The sequence below is a fragment of the Bos javanicus genome, chromosome 8, assembly GCF_032452875.1.
Source record: "Bos javanicus breed banteng chromosome 8, ARS-OSU_banteng_1.0, whole genome shotgun sequence".
Lineage (NCBI taxonomy): Eukaryota > Metazoa > Chordata > Mammalia > Artiodactyla > Bovidae > Bos > Bos javanicus.
This window is the reverse complement of record NC_083875.1, coordinates 72276644-72297699: the sequence shown is the minus strand read 5'-3', so window position 1 is coordinate 72297699 and position 21056 is coordinate 72276644. Positions and strand designations below refer to the sequence as shown.

Here is a 21056-nt window from a genome sequence, read left to right as displayed (position 1 = left end):
CAGGCATCAGTGGAAATTTGGACATTTATTTTGAGTAAATTGTTAAAAAAAAAAAAAAAACAGTTTAGAGAAACTTCAAAAAGTTTGTGTGACTGGCCTCAAGTCATTTCATTCTGGGCATTAAAAGAGAATGTGGCCTTTCTCCTCCCCATCATTATGCCTGGCTCTCTGTGGCAGTGCTGTCAAATGACCAAAGGGAAAATTGTCTAGTTATGTGAGGCTTTACCATCTAACACAGACCTACAACAAGGCTGGAAAATATTCATTTTTGAAAATGACCACACAAACAAATTCCTCAAAAAGTTGTGCTTTTATTCACTGACACTGTGGTTCATTAAACCAATAGATGAATGAAGCAATTCTTGGTGGCTAAATGACAGTGTAAGCAATACAGACCTCTTCAAATTAACGTTAAATGTAATGGTGAAAGGATTATACATGATAAAATAAAAAATACTTCATTAGCCTTGACATGATATAGAAAAATATCACACTTCTAAGAGCAAGGAAAGCAGAATACTGAGGAGTAAGAAATGACATATGAACTTTGCTTTCCTATCTTCCACCAAAGATTACACTCATCAAATGATCTTATTTTTTCATGGACTAAACTAAAATAAAAGCGGGATTAAAACACAAGTCACTTGCCATTATACAATTCTGAATTGAACTTGCATAATTCAGTAGAGCATTTTGCAGTGTTTTAGTCAAAGACTAGTTTCTTTTGTTCTCCAAAGAAAAGAGCTAAACAACAGCTTCAAGATCCTTAAAAAATGCATTTAAAGATCAGACTTAGAAAATAGGCAGCTTCCCTAAATACATGTATAGACCTGCTGACTGGAGAGGTAATATTACAGGAAGTATAAGGACAAGTGAAAAGCAAAATACAGTTAAGGACAATGGTGAGACTACGTAAGATTCCTGGCATGTTTGGATTTCTTGATTCTTGTCCTGGCAAGTAGCATCTCAATGAAGCTTGGATTCATTGAGTTTGGATTCAATGAAGTTTGGATTCATCCTCTGATCAAAAGAAAAAATTTGGAAGCCATGGTCATTATAAATTATAAAATATTATGTAATAATAGCAAATATTTATAGAATTTAAATAATTCTAACAACCCTACTGAAAGACAATACCATTAGCTTCACTTTACAGGTGAGAAAATGAAGTAAATAATTTGACTTTAAGTGCTACCGGTAGTTTGTACCTAACCTGAGAAAATGATCAAAGTATCCCAAGTCCAAGTTCAGTTTTCTTTCCATGATACTAAATTGCCTATATTGGCCAGTAATGGTGCAAGCCCACCTATCATTCCAAGCCCCTAAAAAACTGAGTGGTTATGGTTTGTGATGATATGCTTCTGATCTCTGTCACAAAGGAAGAAGATGGGACTAATTTCTAGCATTTCCTGTAGAGTGGATCACACTAGGGGTTCAACTGAGTGAAATGATGCTTGGTAAGAGAATGAGTGATTGTATGCTCAGTAGCTAGTTGTGTCTGACTCTTTGCGACCCCATGGACTATAGCCTTCCAGGCTCCTCTGTCCATGGAATTTTCCAGGAAAGAATTCAGAAGCCCTGAATGAGTGATACTCCTTATTGTATGACCTTGCTGGTCCTTTCCTTGAAGAGGTGATAGTCAGTGATCTTTCAGTTGATTGGGTGGTGGTAGTTGAATCACTAAGTCTTGTTTGACTCTTGCAACACCATGGACTGTAGCCTTCCAAGCTACTTTGTTCAAGGAATTCTCCAGGAAAGAATACTGGAGTGGGTTGCCATTTCCTCCTCCAGGGGACCTTCCAGACTCAGGGATCAAACTCATATCTCTTGTGTCTCCTGAATTGGCAGGCAAATTCTTTACCACTGACGGGGAAACCACTTTGAGTTGATTATTTGCTTTATAATCTCTCTACAAGTTCAGTGTGAAGAAGGCTGAGCACCAAAGAATTGATGCTTTTGAACTGTGGTGTTGGAGAAGACTCTTGAGAGTCCCTTGGACGGCAAGGAGATCCAACCAGCCCATTCTGAAGGAGATCAGCCCTGGGATTTCTTTGGAGGGAATGATGCTGAAGCTGAAACTCCAGTACTTTGGCCACCTCATGTGAAGAGCTGACTCATTGGAAAAGACTCTGATGCTGGGAGGGATTGGGGGCAGGAGGAGAAGGGGACGCCAGAGGATGATATAGCTGGATGGCATCACTGACTCGATGGACTTGAGTCTGAGTGAACTCCGGGAGTTGGTGATGGACAGGGAGGCCTGGCATGCTGTGATTCATGGGGTCACAAAGAGTCGGACATGACTGAGCGACTGAACTGAACTGAACAAGTTCAGTCCCAGAAAAGAAAGTCAACAAAATTAGAAATGAAAACGGAGAAGTTACCACAGACAACACAGAAATACAAAGGATCATGAGAGACTACTATCAGCAACTATATGCCAATAAAATCACAACTTGGAAGAAATGGACAAATTCTTAGAAAAGTATAACTTTCCAAAACTAAACTGGGAAGAAATAGAAAATCTTAACATACCCATCACAAACACAGAAATTTAAATAGTAATCAGAAATCTTCCAACAAACAAAAGTCCAGGAACGGATGGCTTCACAGCTGAATTCTACTAAAAATTTAGAGAAGAGCTAACACCTATCCTACTCAAACTCTTCCAGAAAATTGCAGAGGAAGGTAAACTTCCAAACTCATTCTATGAGGCTACCATCACCTTGATACCAAAACCTGACAAAGATGCCACCCACACACACACAAAAAAAACTACAGGCCAATATCACTGATGAACATAGATGCAAAAATCCTTAACAAAATTCTAGCAAACAGAATTCAACAACATATTAAAAAGATCATACATCATGATCAAGTGGGCTTTATCCCAGGGATGTAAGGATTCTTCAATATTTGCATATCAATCAGTATGATATACCACATTAACAAATTGAAAGATAAAAACCATATGAGTAATCTCAATAGATGCAGAGAAAGCCTTTGACAAAATTCAACACCCATTTATGATAAAAACCCTCCAGAAAGCAAGAATAGAAGGAACATATCTCAACATAATAAAAGCTATATATGACAACCGACAGCAAACATTACCCTCAATGGTGAAAAACTGAAAGCAGTTCCCCCAAAGTCAGGAACAAGACAAGGGTGCCCACTCTCACCACTACTATTCAACATAGTTTTGGAAGTTTGGGCCACAGCAATCAGAGAAGAAAAAGAAATAAAAGGAATCCAGACTGGAAAAGAAGAAGTAAAACTCTATTGTTTGCAGATGATATGATCCTCTACATAGAAAACCCTAAGACTCCACCAGAAAATTACTAGAGCTAATCAATAAATATAGTAAAGTTGCAGGATATAAAATCAACACACAGAAATTCCTTGCATTCCTATACATTAACAATGAGAAAACAGAAAGAAAAATTAAGGAAACAATTCCATTCACCATTGCAACGAAAAGAATAAAATACTTAGGAATAAAGCTACCTAAAGAAACAAAAGACCTATATATCAGATAAGATCAGATCAGTCACTCAGTCGTGTCCGACTCTTTGCGACCCCATGAATCCCAGCACGCCAGGCCTCCCTGTCCATCACCAACTCCCAGAGTTCACACAGACACATCCATCGAGTCAGTGATGTCATCCAGCCATCTCATCCTCTGTCGTCCCCTTCTCCTCTTGCCCCCAATCCCTCCCAGTATCAGAGTCTTTTCCAATGAGTCAACTCTTCGCATTAGGTGGCCAAAATACTGGAATTTCAGCTTTAGCACCATTCCTTCCAAAGAAATCCCAGGGCTGATCTCCTTCAGAATGGACTGGTTGGATCTCCTTGCAGTCCAAGGGACTCTCAAGAGTCTTCTCCAACACCACAGTTCAAAAGTATCAATTCTTTGGCACTCAGCCTTCTTCACAGTCCAGCTCTCACATGCATACATGACCACAGGAAAAAGCATAGCCTTGACTAGATGAACCTTTGTTGGCAAAGTAATGTCTCTGCTTTTGAATATGCTATCTAGGTTGGTCATAACTTTCCTCCCAAGGAGCAAGTGGCTTTTAATTTCATGGCTGCATTCACCATCTGTAGTGATTTTGGAGCCCAGATAAATAAAGTCTGACACTGTTTCCACTGCTTCCCCATCTATTTCCCATGAAGTGATGGGACCGAATGCCATGATCTTCGTTTTCTGAATGTTGAGCTTTAAGCCAACTTTTTCACTCTCCACTTTCACTTTCATCAAGAGGCTTTTAAGTTCCTCTTCACTTTCTGCCATAAGGGTGGTGTCATCTGCATATCTGAGGTTATTGATATTTCTCCTGGCAACCTTGATTCCAGCTTGTGTTTCTTCCAGTCCAGTGTTTCTCATGATGTACTCTGCATATAAGTTAAATAAACAGGGTGACAGTATACCGCCTTGACAAACTCCTTTTCCTATTTGGAACCAGTCTTTTATTCATGTCCAGTTCTAACTGTTGCTTCCTGACCTGCATACACATTTCTCAAGAGGCAGATCAGGTGGTCTGGTATTCCCATCTCTTTCAGAATTTTCCACGGTTGATTGTGATCCACACAGTCAAAGGCTTTGGCATAGTCAATAAAGCAGAAATAGATGTTTTTCTGGAACTCTCTTGCTTTTTCCATGATCCAGCGGATGTTGGCAATTTGATCTCTGGTTCTTCTGCCTTTTCTAAAACCAGCTTGAACATCAGGAAGTTCACGGTTCACATATTGCTAAAGCCTGGCTTGGAGAATTTTGAGCATTATGAAAGAAATCAAAGATGACACAAATAGATGGAGAAATATACCATGTTCATGGATTGGAAGAATCGATACAGTGAAAATGAGTATACTATCCAAAGCAATCTATAAATTAAATGCAATCCCTATCAAGCTACCAATGGTATTTTTCACAGAAGTAGAACAAATCATTTCACAATTTGTATGAAAATACAAAAAACATTGAATAGCCAAAGCAGTCTTGAGAATGGGACTGGAGGAATCAACCTGCCTGACTTCAGGCTATACTACAAAGCCTCAGTCATCAAGACAGCATGGTATTGGCACAAAGACAGAAATATAGATCAAAGAAACAAAATAGAAAGCCCAGAGATAAATCCATGCACCCATGGGCACATTATCTTTGACAAAGGAGGCAAGAATATACAATGGAGAAAAGACAATCTCTTTAACAAGTGGTGCTGGGAAAACTGGTCAACCACTTGTAAAAGAATGAAACTTCCTAATACCATACACAAAAATAAACTCAAAATGTATTAAAGATCTAAATGTAAGACCAGAAACTATAAAAATCCTAGAGTGAATCATAGGCAAAACACTCTCTGACGTAAATCACAGCAGGATCCTCTATGACCCACCTCCCAGAATAATGGAAATAAAAGCAAAGATAAACAAATGGGACCTAATTAAAATTAAAAGCTTTTGCACAATGAAGGAAACTATAAGCAAAGTGAAAAGACAGCCTTCAGAATGGGAGAAAATAATAGCAAATGAAGCAACTGACAAAGAATTAATCTCAAAAATATACAAGCAACTCCTGCAGCTCAATTCCAGAAAAATCAACGACTCAATCAAAAAATGGGCCAAAGAACTAAACAGACATTTCTCCAAAGAAGACATACAGATGGCTAACAAACACATGAAAAGATGCTCAACAGCACTCATTATCAGATAAATGCAAGCCAAAACCACAATAAGGTACTATCTCACACCAGTCAGAATGGCTGCTATCAAAAAGTCTACAAACAATAAACACTGGAGAGGGTGCATAGAAAAGGGAACCCTCTTACACTGTTGGTGGGAATGCAAACTAGTACAGCCACTATGGAGAACAGCATGGAGATTCCTTAAAAAACTGGAAATAGAACTGCCATATGACCCAGCAATCCCACTGTTGGGCATACACACTGAGGAAACCAGAATTGAAAGAGACAGGTGTACTCCAATGTTCATCACAGCACTGTTTACAATAGCCAGGACATGGAAGCAACCTAGATGTCCATCAGCAGACGAATGGAAAAGAAAGCTGTGGTACATATACACAATGGAATATTACTCAGCTATTAAAAAGAATGCATTTGAATCCGTTCTAGTGAGGTGAGTGAAACTGGAGCCTGTTATACAGAGCAAAGTAAGTCAAAAAGAAAAACACCAATACAGTATACAAAGGCATATATATAGAATTTAAAAAGATGGTAATGATGACCCTATATGCAAGACAGCAAAAGAGACACAGATATAAAGAACAGACTTTTGGACTCTGTGGGAGAAGGCGAGGATGGGATGATTTTAGAGACTAGCATTGAAACATGTGTATTATCATATGTGCAACAGATCGCCAGTCCAGTTTTAATGCATGAGACAGGATGCTCAGGGCTGGTGCACTGGGATGACCCTGAGGGATGGGATTGGGGAGGGAACTAGGAGGGAGGTTCAGGATGGGGAACACATGTACACCCATGGCTGATTCATGTGAATGTATGGCAAAAACCTCAACAATATTATAAAGTAATTAGCCTCCAATTAAAATAAATAAATTAAAAAAAATTCCAGAAAAGATTCAGGAAATTCAGGAAAGGGTGGTAGTTGGTAAGAATAACTCCATTCATATATTAATAATTTGTCCCAAGTCTTTCTCCTGTTCATAATTTTTGATCATTGCTGCCATTTTCAGATTTGGAGACTAGTTTTTACTGAAAGGAATATATCAAAAACAATTAGGTTTCCTAGCCCAACTTATGTAGGAGTGTGTAAAATACAAAAATAATCCATGAATTATGCATTATTGAAGCATTTTATTTATTTCAAAAAAATCTTTTGCCCATGCCACACAGCTTATAGAGTTCCCAGACCAGAGATCGAACCCAGGCCTATGGCAGTGAAAGTACTGTGTCTTGGCTACTGGACCACCAGGGAATTCCCTAGGCATTTTAAAAGGAATAAAATTGTCAAATATTGTAGTGTGTTGTTAAATTTTATCTTCTGACTACCTTGCAATTTCAATGATTGGCACTTACACAAGAAAAGAATTTGTTCATCAATTGAGGTCTTTGCTTCCCTCATGGTCCAGCTGGTAAAGAATCCACCTGGAATACAGGAGACCTGGGTTCGATCCCTGGTTCGGGAAGATCCCCTGGATCTACCCACTCCAGTATTCTGGCTTGGAGAATTCCAGGGACTGTATAGTCCAAGGGGTTGCAAAGAGTTGGACACAACTGAGCGACTTTCACGTTCACTTTTCTGTTTGTCATATTACTTTATATTAAACTCATTATTACCTTTCAGAATTTCATACAATTTTAGCACAGGTTTCAGAAGTCCTAGTTTCATGATGACAAAATACCCACTTTTCTCATTAGTGTATTAGTATATACACAAGTCTGAGCTATTTATGTTCATAATAGTGGCTTTTTTAAATTTCTGAAATTGAGTCATTTAAAAATGTAAAATGAAATAAATTGAGTTTTAGCTTTGCTGAACTCAGTGTCATATCTTTCTTGAATCACATAAAAATGTGAAAATGTTTGAGAACAAAGAAAGAAAAAAAAAAGTCTTACATGTTATTGCTCAGTCTCTTTTCCACAGTCAACTTCATGTTTTAACATACAGGTCATGGCTTCACAGCAAGGATTGGTACATTCCTTTAAAACACACACACAATGCAAAAGTGAATTCAAGCATTTTTTCCCCTATAGACTAGGTGTGCAGAATTCTGGCATATGATGACAATGAAATTTCACTTTTTAAACTAAATTACTCTGCTATACAAATTCGAGTTGAAATGACCAAGGAAATTTAATGACAGAAAAAAAAATGCTGAGTAATGAAAACTATCTCTTAAAAGGACAAAAATAGAATAACCCAAGAATTATCCCAAACAAATTCACCTAGATGATATTATATGTAAGTTAATTTGAAATTCAAGGGAGAATATTTCTATTCTCTTCAAACAGCTTGACAATAGAGAAAAAAATTATTTTTAATCTTCAATTCATTTTGCCAAGCCTGCATAATCCTGATAATGAGAACTGGTAATGAGTATATACACCATACCATTCTCATTTGTGTGTATAAATGCAAAAACTTGAGTAAAATATTAGCCAAACACTAGCTTATTAATATAATAATTCTCCATTACAAATTCTGCAGAGCCTTTTGTCACCAAAAATGCAAGGCTGTCTCAACAGTACAGAATAAAGTAACATTATCCATTATATTAAAAGACTGAGGGAAGAAAACAACTAATACTAATGTGATAGGTGGCAAAAATTAGTACAAATTAGGCAAGCATTATTTAATTAACACATATTAGTAAACTATGAACAGTTTTGATCATCATGATAAAGAAAATCTATCTGGTGAATAGTAAAAACACATCCAATAAAGTATAAAGAAAGGATTATTTTTATGTTATTATTATGTAAATTCTGACAAATGCTATGAGACAAAAATATATGAAAGCATAATAATCAGATATATAATAATTATTATCTATAAATAATACTAATAATGTTTTCACTGTTTATATATGATATAATTCTTGAGCTAGAAAAAAAAGAGGATCAATTCTAAAAACATTGAGTTAGTCACTAAGATAGCTGTTTAAGATAATAATAAAATAATGTCAAGAACAGTAACAAATGAGAACCTAAATAAAAAGAAAACATATGTATTAACAGCAAAAAGAAAAAAATTGAAAATATTTAAAAATAAAGTTTCAAAATGTGCAAGAACTGCATGAAGAATTTTTTATTTAACTTCTCTGAAAAACTTCAAAGGCAACTTATCTTTTAAGACAATACTTAATATTGTGAAAATGCCAGTGGCCTTTAGAGTGAATTATTAATTTTACAAATATCAACCAGAATCTCAACTGTATTTGCAGGCAAATTGACAAAAACATAAAAATAAAACCAAGATATTTATGGAAGAATGAACACTCAATAATTACTATGCAAACACCGCAAAAAAAAGTCAGTGAAGAAATTTTCCATTACTGATATTAAAGTGTGTTACATAGGTAGAATCATTAAAATGGCATGATGGTTGTTTGATAATATCTAGACAGAAAGAATGATTATTTTTATTAAAAATAATAAAATATCATGTAAGATCCTGGAAAATGAATTTTTCATTAAAGAATTCTATATAAAATATTTATACCACTTTTTGATAAAAAACAGCTATTTAAAAATTCAGTTGTTCTTAAGTTTGGACTCTCTAGCTCTCTAATTTTATTCATCTACAGAAGAAGAAAATCAGCAAGATATGGAAAGCATATGGGAACTGGATAATATAGTTAAAGAAAATAAGATATTAAACACGGTATAATAGTAGTTTCTCTTCTCCTGTTCTCGTCCTGCTCTCTTGTGTGTGTGTGTGTTTGTGTGTATGTACTGAACACACAGCATTTTACCTGTTGAAATTAGAAATGCCAAAGATTGTGAACAATTTCAGTTATCCTTCACTCTAGAAACCATATGGGAATATAAGTAAGAATGAGATAAACATAAATCTAAATTATTGTAAAGCATCAAATCACTTGTAAAATTTCATATCTCATTATAATTAACAGAATATTTACATTATTCTTTGTGAATAATTAAGTTGCACCATGTAAACTTTTAATATAATTTAATAACTTAAATTTTCTTTTTTGTGTTTTGTTTTTCTTTTTTGATGTACAGGCTTCGTTGCTTCATGGGATCTTCTCAGATCATGGATGGAACCCATGTCTTCTGTATTGGCAGGCAAATTCTTTACCACTCAGCCACCAGGGGAGCCCTCAATAAATTTAAATTTCTGAATAAATAAATAGCATAGAATGATTATATGTCTTTCCCATTGTCACAAAGTCTCTTAGAGTAATGGATAAATCTTGGGTTGCAACAGGTTTCACCAATTACTAGCTTTGTATCCTTGGATCTAGTTACTTAGCTTTTCTGAGTTTCACTTCTTTTCTAAATTGGGAAAATAACAAACCTGTTTTGCAGGTTTGTTGTGAGTAATAAAGGAGGCTGTGGTTATAAAAGCATGGAGTATTACTCAGCCATTAAAAAGAATACATTTGAATCAGTTCTAATGAGGTGGGTGAAACTGGAGCCTATTATACAGAGTGAAGTAAGCCAGAAGGAAAAACACCAATACAGTATACTAACGCATATATATGGAATTTAGAAAGATGGTAACAATAACCCTGTGTACGAGACAGCAAAAGAGACACTGATGTATAGAACAGTCTTATGGACTCTGTGGGAGAGGGAGAGGGTGGGAAGATTTGGGAGAATGGCATTGAAACATGTAAAATATCATGTATGAAACGAGATGCCAGTCCAGGTTCGATGCACGATACTGGATGCTTGGGGCTAGTGCACTGGGACGACCCAGAGGGATGGTATGGGGAGGGAGGAGGGAGGAGGGTTCAGGATGGGGAACACATGTATACCTGTGGTGGATTCATTTTGGTATTTGGCAAAACTAATACAATTATGTAAAGTTTAAAAATTAAATAAAATTAAAAAAAAAAAGCATTCAGCAGATTGACATGTAAAAAGTCTCTTCAAATCGTAATTCATTTTTTTAGTCTTAAATAGAACGCTTTCTTTTAGAAACCTAGTCTGAGACTGCTAATAAACATTTTATCAGAGATATTTTTTAGGGTACACTGATTTCTCAAAAGGGTTAGATTTTTATCAAGATTAGCCATATGTATAGTAATTATCTTAGATGTTCTATGTTAATCCATCTTCTACAGACTTGTGTGATTTTTCTTTTTCCTCTTTACGTTTTAATTTCTCCTTCTCACACACTGCTTGATGCTGCTGCTGCTAAGTTGCGTCAGTCGTGTCCAACTCTGTGCGACCCCACAGACGGCAACCCCACAGGCTCCTCTGTCCCTGGAATTCTCCAGGCAAGAATACTGGAGTGGGTTGCCATTCCCTTCTCCAATGCATGAAAGTGAAAAGTAAAAGTGAAGTCGCTCAGTCGTGTCCGACTCTGTGCGACCCCACAGACCGCAGCGCACCCGGCTCCTCCGTCCATGGGATTCTCCAGGCAAGAGTACTGGAGTGGGGTGCCATTACCTGCTCCCACTGCTTGATGAAAGACCAATTCTCTCTCAATGGAATTTACTTCTGGATTTTCAATTGTTGCATCTGTGTGTACATACTTAGTCTCTCAGTTGTGTCTTACTCTTGGCGGCCCCATGGACTGTATCCTGCCAGGCTCCTCTCTGTTCATGGGATTTTCCAGGCAAGAATACTGGAGTGGGGTGCCATTTCCTCCTTCAGGGGCTCTTCCAGACCCAGGGATATAACCCACATCTCCTGCATTGGCAGGCAGATTCTTTACCACTGAGCCACATGGGAAACCCCTTTTTAATTGTTATTGTTCAACAAAACAATCAGCTGGGAGTTTATGTGATTTAGAAATTTGACTAATACATTTAAGAAAGTTCATAAGTGACATGTATAGTTAAGGATTTACTTTTTAAAAGAATGTACACTTGCTTTATAATGTGTTAGTTTCTACTGTACAGCAAAGTAGAATATAGTAGAAACTATATGCTTATGTATATCCCTTCTTTGTTGGATTTCCTTCCCCTTTAGGACACCACAGAGCACTACAGAGTTCCCTGTGCTAGACAGTAGGTTCTCATTAGTTATCTATTTTCTGGAGAAGGATATAGCAACCCACTCCAGTAGTCTTGCCTGGAGAATCCTGTGGATGGAGGAGCCTGGTGGGCTACTGTCCATAGGGTTGCACAGAGTCAGACACGACTGAAGCAACTTAGCATGCATGCATGCATTGGAGAAGGAAATGGCAACCCACTCCAGTATTCTTGCCTGGGGAATCCCAGGGACATAGGAACCTGGTGGGCTGCCATCTATGGGGTCACACAGAGTCGAACACCACTGAAGCGACTTAGCAGCAGCAGCAGCAACAGTTATCTATTTTATACATAATATCAACAGTGTTTATATGTCAGTTCCAATATCCCAGTTCATCCCACACCCCTAGCCTCTAGAATCCATACATCCATTCTCTATGTCTGTGTCTCTATTTCTGCTTTGCAAATAAGTTCATCTGTATCACTTTTCTAGATTCCACATGTAAGTGATACCATATGATATTTGTTTTTCTCTTTCTGACTTACTTCACTCTGTATGACAGTCTCTAGGTTCATCCACATATCTACAAATTGCACAATTTTGTTCCTTTTTGTGGCTGAGTAATATTCCATTATATGTATGTACCACATTTTCTTTATTCCTCCACCAATGGACATTTAGGTTGCTTCCACATCCTGGCTATTGTAAATAGGGCTACAATTAATATTATGATGCTTGTATCTTTTTGAATTATGGTTTTCTCCAGATACATGCTCAGGAGTGGGATTGCTGGGGCATATGGTAGCTCTGGGGGCTTCCCAAGTGGTGCTAGTGGTAAAGAACCTGCCTGCCAATGCAGGAGACTAAAAGACATAAGTTCAATCCCTGGGTTGGGAAAATACCCTGAAGAAGGTCATGGCAACCCACTCCAGTACTTTTGCTTGGAGAATTTCATGGACAGAGGAGCCTGGTGGACTATGGTCTATAGGGTCGCAAAGGGTCAGACGCCACTGCAGCAACTTAGCACACACACGTGGTAGTGTATGGTTATATTTTTAAGGAATCTCCATGCTATTCTCGATAGTAACTGTACCAATTTACATTCTCACCATCAGTGTAGGAGGGTTCCCTTTTTTCCCCACATCCTCTTCAGCATTTATTGTTTGTAGATTTTTTAATGATGACCATTCTGAGCGGTGTGAGGTGATACCTCATTATAGTTTTGGTTTGCATTTCTCTAATATCTAGGGATGTTGAGCATCTTTTCATGTATTTTTTGTCCATCTGTATATCTTCTATGGAGAAATGTCTATTAAGGTCTCCTACCTATTTTTAGATTTTTTTCCCCTTTTTTTACACTGAGCTGCATGAACTGTTTGTATCACAAGGGATATTAGTCCCTTGTTACTTGTTTCTTTTGCAAATATTTTTATCCATTCTGAGAGCTGTCTTTTCACCTTAATGATTTACCTCTTTTCATTGAAGTTCTTATACAATCATATAATAAGCGTATCCTGGCTTTTGAAATGCTTTTCAAAAGATGACCAAAGTCAGTACTGAAAACAAATACAAGCCTACTTTTTACTAAGATGCCAAGTTTGTCTTTAGAAAAAACTTCCAAAAGAGCATTTTAAAAGGAAAAAAAAAGATAACATTATGAACAGCACAGGGAGCTTAGCCTGGTGATCTGTAATGACCTAGAGGTGTGGGACGTGGTTGGGAGTGGAGGGAGGTGCAAGAGTGAAATGATATATGTATACATATAGCTGATTCACGTTGTGCAGCAGAAACTGACACAACATTGTAAAGCAATTATACTCTAATTAAAACTAAAAAGAAAGCCACAATAACTCTCTAGTAAAGTTTTTAGACCGCGGATATTTGCATACCTCAGGAGAGCCACAATCACAGTCTTCACCTACTTCCACAAGTTGATTCCCACACACTGGTTTTGTCATATTTTTAGGAACCAATGCTTGCAGTAGGCATCTTGGCTTTTGAGATAACATGTATTTTTTAAAATGTGAGCGACTAACTGTACTGAAATCCTTTGGGAATTTTGAACTGTAACCAGAAGAAAAATGAGAAATACCATGTTATATACAGTGATAAGTTAACATAAGAATCTAACTTGTCTTACTAGCTCAACAAAAACTCCAAATTTAGTATAAATGAGCCATGTTATATGGGGAATGTGATAGAGCATGAATACTACTCTCATTGGAAAATTCTTTTTCTAGATACCCAGTTGTAGGAGTTGGAAGAATTTCACTTCCTGTGCAGATTCAATTCTGCCCTAAATGGCAGCAGTGATGAGCTTCACCATTTGTTATCATTCACTCATCTCACTATTGAAGGCTGAGAGGCAAATGATAATAACAATGAATAGTGAAAGGAAATAACTGTAGACTTAAAGGTTCAATGGGGATATTTAACTTCCTATTTATGAGCACTTCAACAGTAAGACATGTTTATTGATTTTTCTATCACAAGTCCTTGCAAAGTGCTTAGAATTATTAAAAGACAACATTAATAACATAAAAATGAATTGATTGGTGACAGGGATTTATAAGGATGTTCTCATCTTAATTATATAAATATTTTTAGAAAAGACTGTTTTAAGCTAAAATTATTTTAAGTTAGATTAACATGATCCAGAGAAGGCAATGGCACCCTACTCCAGTACTCTTGCCTGGAAAATCCCATGGATGGAGGAACCTGGTAGGCTGCAGTCCATGGGGTCGCAAAGAGTCGGACACGACTGCGCGACTTCACTTTCACTTTTCACTTTCATGCATCGGAGAAGGAAATGGCAACCCACTCCAGTGTTCTTGCCTGGAGAATCCCAGGGATGGGGGAGCCTGGTGGGCTGCGGTCTCTGGGGTCGCACAGAGTAGGACACAACTGACGAGACTTAGCAGCAGCAGCAGCAGATTAACATGATCATTATACTTATAAACTCTACCTTGGCATATTTGGAAATCTTAAATAATGAGTTCTGCTAGCTGGTAAATCCTGTATATCAAGAAACTAGAGCATGAATTCGTTGGAAACACAGCCATTATATTAAAAAATGTTCATCCAATTATACAGCCTGCATCTGAATTCTTTAAGATTTAAGAATTTTTTTTTTTTCTCTAGAATGACAAGGTCTCACCTTAGATATTTATTCATCACACAACTCCCAGAGGGACACTTGGTGTTATATGGAACATCAGGCATACCAAGGACATGACCCAATTCGTGTGACATCACTCCTACAAGAGAGACACTGTTCTTTCTCTTACCCTGGTGGAAAAAAAAAGAGAGAAATATCTATTATTTGTGATTTTATTCAATTATTTGTTCATTATGATTGATGTTTGGTATTACAAAGAATAATAGTTTCACATGAAAATTATTGAATCATTGAGCTTCTTCCCCTTTCATTGGTTATTGTAAATTATAGACCTTTGAGACAGCTGACAGGACATTGTAAACATTAAAAATGTTTACACTTCAAACATAAAAAATGACATTGTAAACATTTGAAATGATTTGCTATTGGAAATCTAACTGCTAAGCCATTGCTCAATCGATATGGATTATTGATAAACCATGGTTAAATCATGATAATTCCATTATTCATTGTTGTTGTTTAGTTGCTAAGTGGAGTCTGACTCTTTTGTGACTCCATGAACTGTAGCCCTCCAAGCTCCTCTGTCTATGACATTTCCCAGTCAAGAATACTGGAGTGGGTTACCATTTCCTTCTCCAATGCATGAAAGTGAAAAGTGAAAGTAAAGTCACTCAGTCATGTCCAACTCTTAATGACCCCATGGACTGTAGCCCACCAGGCTCCTCCGTCCATGGGATTTTCCAGGCAAGAGTACTGGAGTGGGGTGCCATTGCCTTCTCCGGCCATAGATACTAGCGATGATTAATCTGAAGTTACCTCAGATCCTAGGGGGCACCTGGATTTTGTTTTTGTTCTGATCTTCCTCTTCTAACTCCCTAACACCAACTAAAGAGTGAAACTTCTGGGAGGGTCAATGTAAAGAGATATTCTGTTTCATAATCCAAGGAATCCTCAGTATAGTGATCTACAAATACAGGTTCATTTCTACTTTTATTTACTGACTCAGCAGATATACATTGTGCTTACTCTAAGTAAGACATTGTGCTTGTCTTCATAGAGGTTGTAGAACCTCAGGGATCTATATGTTTACAAACCTCAATAACAGCGACGGATGATGGGGAGCACAAGGAATTCGAGGTTGCCAGTCCTGCCATTCGAGTTTTGAAGCCAACTCCACTGCGTGAAAGTTACGGGTACATTGTCACAATCTGAGTCTTTTGAACCATCAGCTTCCGTCAGCTCTGTCTGAGACTTCCCTAGTTCCCCTACCCTCTTCATATTCATGAGGTCCCAGAAAAGCCACTGCTATTCTATAGCATTAGAATGACCACATATGGTTATCCCACATCCAAGAGTCAATTTTAGTGATCTGACATGGGTCTGCAACAATCCCACAGGTGAGTTGCTAATAATAGAACTTTAGGCTCTCCGATCACTGAACAAGGAGGTAGAACTGAACAGGAATCTCTGCCAAGAAACCTTTGGGATAACTATTTTCTCTGTCAAAATAGACCTGGCCCTGACCAGTGTGTGCTTACCTGAGTAGCTGAGCATGGTCATGGGTCTTCATTTTCCCCAGGTTAGAATAATGCCAGTTCAGAAAGTTTTTAAAGGTGACAGTTGTGCTGGGCACCACCTTTATCTTGTCACTGTTAGACCATATTTCCATACCTACCAAGGACACTTGAATGTCTATGGTATTGTAAATCTGAGGGAAGAACATTTTTCATTATGAAAATGTTTGATATTTCTTTTTCAAAAAAAATTATTGAAGTATAGCTGATTTACAATGTTATGTTAATATCTGCTGTATAGCAAAGTGACTGAGTTTTGTTTGTTTGTTTTCAGTTATACATATATATGTGTGGGCGAGCTTATGCTCCTCAGTTCTCTCTCGTCGCAACAAAGATTTGGAGTGACAGACATTAAAGCCCTTGGCGCGTCACAGCTCTTGGGTCTTGGACAGACCATGTTATAGCTCTTAGACATATCAGTGTTACAGCTCCGTGTCACAGCTCTATTTTATTTAGAAAATAGCAGGAAAATCCATCCTCTAGGCGTGAAGGCATGTCGACCCAAAGACGGAAGAGAAGAGCAATGCATGGGGGAGAGAGAGAGAGAGAGAGAGAGAGACCCCCTGCCCTTTGGCTCCTCCTTTTATATGTCCCCACCCTCCCCGCCCTGGGCCTGCCATATGTAAATTGGGCTAGCCAGGAGTGTTTTTCTACCTGAGGTCCTCACTCTGGTCCTCAGACCTTCCTTTGTTCTATTTTTGTGGCTTTTTCCCTTCCTTATATTTTAGCTACCGCCACTCTGGACTCCTGTTTTCTATTCTAACTACCTAACATATATATGTTCTTTTTCATCCTTTTCCATTATGGTTTATCCTAGAATATTGTATGTAGTTCCCTGTGCTATACAGTAGGAAAGATTTATTTAGTTTTTTTTAGATATTTCACTGATTTCAAGCGATGGATAAATGTATCCCATTTTGAAAACAGAAAACCTAGAAGTTGCCTTTGCTACAGTATACAGTGATTTTACCTTGATGTTAATCCTTGTCTACCAAATTTCCCCAAACTGCTGACCTTAATCCATTGTAATTCTACCAATTCTTATTTGCTTAAAATATAGAAAAGCCCTAAACTCCTATGTGGAAACATATGTTTATGGAACAAATATCTTACCACATTGAGTAGGTTTATCACATCAAACACAAAGCTTCTTATCACAGTTATATTCTCATTATACATCTTATACTGTAAAATACAAAATGCAAAGAGTAATTAAAACCACAAATTAAAGTGAGAAAGCTGATGGGGATTTTATAGTTTAAGAAGACGTACACATTTCAATGTAAATAAATGTTCATTCCACATCTACCTTAGACTTATCTGAGACTTATCTAAGAATCTGTTTCAACAAATTCTATTTCAAATGTAAGAAGTTTTTGGCAAAAGAAAACTTAAGCATTCATATAAAATTTCAATTCAAATTAAGTTGAATAAATCATATTAATTTTAATGTTTTCAAGCCAATTTGATATTTTTAAAATTTGGTTATGAAGCATAAATTCTCATATATTTTAATATATGACTGTAATTAATAAATAATATATAATTTTATATATATTTTATATTTACATTTCATAGTGAGAACTTTAAAAAGATATTAATAACCAACTCTTTATGTTTCTAGTTATTGTGGTTGTTTTACTGTTGCTATCTGTCATTAAGTTTATTTCCCATATCTGAATATTTTGGCAGCAGATGAATTTTAAAAGAGCAGGAATGAATGAAAACTATTTCTGACATGGCAGGTAGAACAGATAAGACAACCACGTGGACAGGCTTCGTATTTTTCATGAGAATAGTTTATTGCTTGTGTCTGCTTGATAAGAAAACTGAAAAGTTGACTTAACTACCCAAGAAGTGCTCATTTCATACTTACAAAGGCATTATCCAGCACCAAAAGCAGATCGATGTATTTCTCACCCTGAAGAAATTCTTCTATCTTTGTGATGAATGAAAGAACATTGTTAATAATATCTTCAACCTAAGAGATTAAAAAGCTTACAAAAAGATTTATTTATTTTCCTTCAGAGGAAAAGTAAATTGAAGAATAAGTAAATAAGAGTTGGACTTTACTCACACAAGCCATTTCTGGGTATACCAGTATTTCATACATCATTACTGGGTCAGTCGAAATGAATGATGGTGGGAAACTGTACTCACCTCTGGACTTCTGAGTGACCTTGAGGTTCGAATAAGGTCCTGTTTCCTGCCAACATTTCTTACACCACAGGTGTGATTAGCTGGGTTGAGCTCCTCCTGGTTGTATCTGAGTATAGCGTGTTCTTCTCGGCCTGTGCTTTTCAGAGGCTTTATCATATATCTTTGATTGTGATGTGTAAAATAGCCCCTGTGAGACACAGAGGCTCATGTTTCAAGATTCTCTGCCAGAGTCACACCCGCTGACCAGAGTGAAGGTATTCCTCTCCCTCAATACCAAGCTCACACGTAGTTTTCATTCATATGTCTTACAGCTAACTTTTGCTAATTTAAGTTATAATCAGTGTTTGTCAATACAAAAATAGATCCTATTTTAATTACCCAGGGCATCCTGAACAAGAAGTACTAAGATGAAGCTATCCCCCCAAATTTGAAATTTATACCATGAGCTCAGTAAATATTTGTCCATAGTTTATTTTCACATTTAGCAAATATTTCTTGGCAGATCCCAGCGATATAAGGGAGAATGTAGTAAAGGAGTAGATACCTTTCAAAGGATACCTTGCAAAGGAGTAGGTATCTTGTGGATACCAAGAATCCCAAAGAGAAAGATTGATGAGCAGATCAGCCAGAGGAACAAGTTGGAACTAGTAGTAACTTAAAGATTTTCTCTTCTTAGAAGGAAAATTAGTTCAGAAATATATAGTGAAACTGTATGATGAAATATTAGAAAGCTAACACAGCTGGTAAAAAAACAATTACATCTACAAAAGCATTGTATGATATGGGAAGAGGTTTTTGATGTCATGTGGTATGTCCCATGTTGGACAAAGAATGTGTATTTTATTTTACATTTCAATCATATAAATGATATTTTTGTTTATCTGTATAAAAGATTGAACCCTCTTTGATAATAGTTTGAACTATTATCAAACACTAATAATAGTGATACTGAGGTAAAACTTTTTGGTGGTTATTTTCTTATTTGTGCTTTCTCACCCTTTACAAATTTTCCCTAACTGGCAAGAATCACCTTTGTAAACAGAAATATCACACAGATACACAAACACACTCATACCCACAAACTTCTAAAAATTATGTTTAATGTGACAACTGCAGGGTAGCATCTTTAAGAAGATAAAACAGATGGTTTCAGGGAACGAAGGGTGGATGGATAATAAATATGAAAGTGAATCCAGATGTCATCATGCTCCCGAATAGAGTACTTGTTTAAAAATTATTAACTCTAACTTTTACTAGAACTGCAGATAATGAGACAACTACAAGGATGATGCATTATTCTTCACTTTAACCACATAGATTCAGCATTTTATCAATGGAGACAATTTTACCAAAATAGTAAGAAGACATGGTGTCCAGGAAGACTCAATATTATGCAACAAAATAGTGCTTGATGTTTAATATTTTTACAAGTGGTAACTCACCTCAATCCATCACAAGTACTAATGCTGGCAACAGAGTCCTTTTCATTTAGGATGTGTCCTTTATAGTAGCAGTGTTCCTAAGGTTGGGAAAAAAAATTTCTAACTACAAAAATAAATGTATCACAGTTGTGTTGAAAACTCTTATCTTGAATATGTAAGAATGTTCTACAAATAGTGGCTGTGACCAGATTAGCTCCCAGAAACAAAAACGTGGAGAATCTCAGCAGTTTCATGGACCTCTCTATCTATGACTTTGGAAACTCTCCATATTTGGTGGTTGAACTGTCTTTGTGACACTAATTCACACTAAAGAAAAGTTCAGGAAATTTGAACCTAAATGGACTTAGGGCAAGAGTAGACACTGCATTTGAGAAGTAACCATTTGCTTTATGTGGTCTATAGCACTCCCCAAGAACTCTCAGGTTCGAGTGCCAACTTTGGAGAATTTAGTACCTCTATGCAAGCTCCACTATGGCATTACATATCAATAAAATAAGGTATTCATTTTTCTAAATTCTACAGTCCTCAAGAGGCCACACCACCATGTCTGAGACCCTCTGATTTATGGGTCCAACTCATTTTTTAAAAAACTGGAATGTTAGTGGTAGCCCTTTACCAGCCTCGAAAGCCCAAAGAATTTGTCTATAGCTAGAGATTCAGACTGGCTTCCCTGGTGACTCAGTAGTAAAGAATCTGCCTGCCAAGCAGGAAACACAGATTGGATCCCTGGGTTGGGAAGATCCCCTGGAGAAGGAAATGGCATCCCACTCCAGTGTTCTTGCTTGGGAAATCCCATGGACAGAGGAGCTTGGTGGGCTAGAGTCCATGGGGTTGCAAAGAGTCGGACATGACTGAGCGACCAAACCACCACACAGAGATTCAGACATTTTGGCATTTCATATAAGCAAAGTAGGGGATCACTTGTGTAGAACAGTCCAAGAAAGCTAATGAATAAACTCTTGTTCAAAACAAATTGACTTTCCTCAGGGTCTGACATTCCATCTGTGTCTTTCTTGCCTTTACACCTTTTGGATTGTATACATGTACTATTGACAAGATATGTTGAAAATCCTAGCCAAGTTTTAAATTGTGAGAGGAGAAGATTCACAAATCTCTG

The 21056-nt window shown here is 37.0% G+C and overlaps 1 protein-coding gene across 2 annotated transcripts in view; it reads right to left on the bottom strand.

Moving 5' to 3' along the window:
• Positions 1–291: 291 nt before the first annotated feature.
• LOC133252880 (disintegrin and metalloproteinase domain-containing protein 28-like) overlaps positions 292–21056 on the bottom strand; it is a 125352-nt gene continuing 104587 nt past the window's right edge. For both annotated transcript variants that reach the window (XM_061425860.1, XM_061425861.1), the window contains 10 exons: positions 19940–20016; positions 18498–18684; positions 18214–18276; positions 17451–17522; positions 16302–16471; positions 15858–15939; positions 14803–14933; positions 13535–13709; positions 7593–7676; positions 292–1020 (listed from right to left, as the gene is read on the bottom strand). In XM_061425860.1, coding sequence (XP_061281844.1) covers positions 7596–7676; positions 13535–13709; positions 14803–14933; positions 15858–15939; positions 16302–16471; positions 17451–17522; positions 18214–18276; positions 18498–18684; positions 19940–20016 — 1038 coding nt within the window. In that variant the 3' untranslated portion in view covers positions 292–1020; positions 7593–7595. The remainder of the gene's footprint in view (positions 1021–7592; positions 7677–13534; positions 13710–14802; positions 14934–15857; positions 15940–16301; positions 16472–17450; positions 17523–18213; positions 18277–18497; positions 18685–19939; positions 20017–21056) is intronic.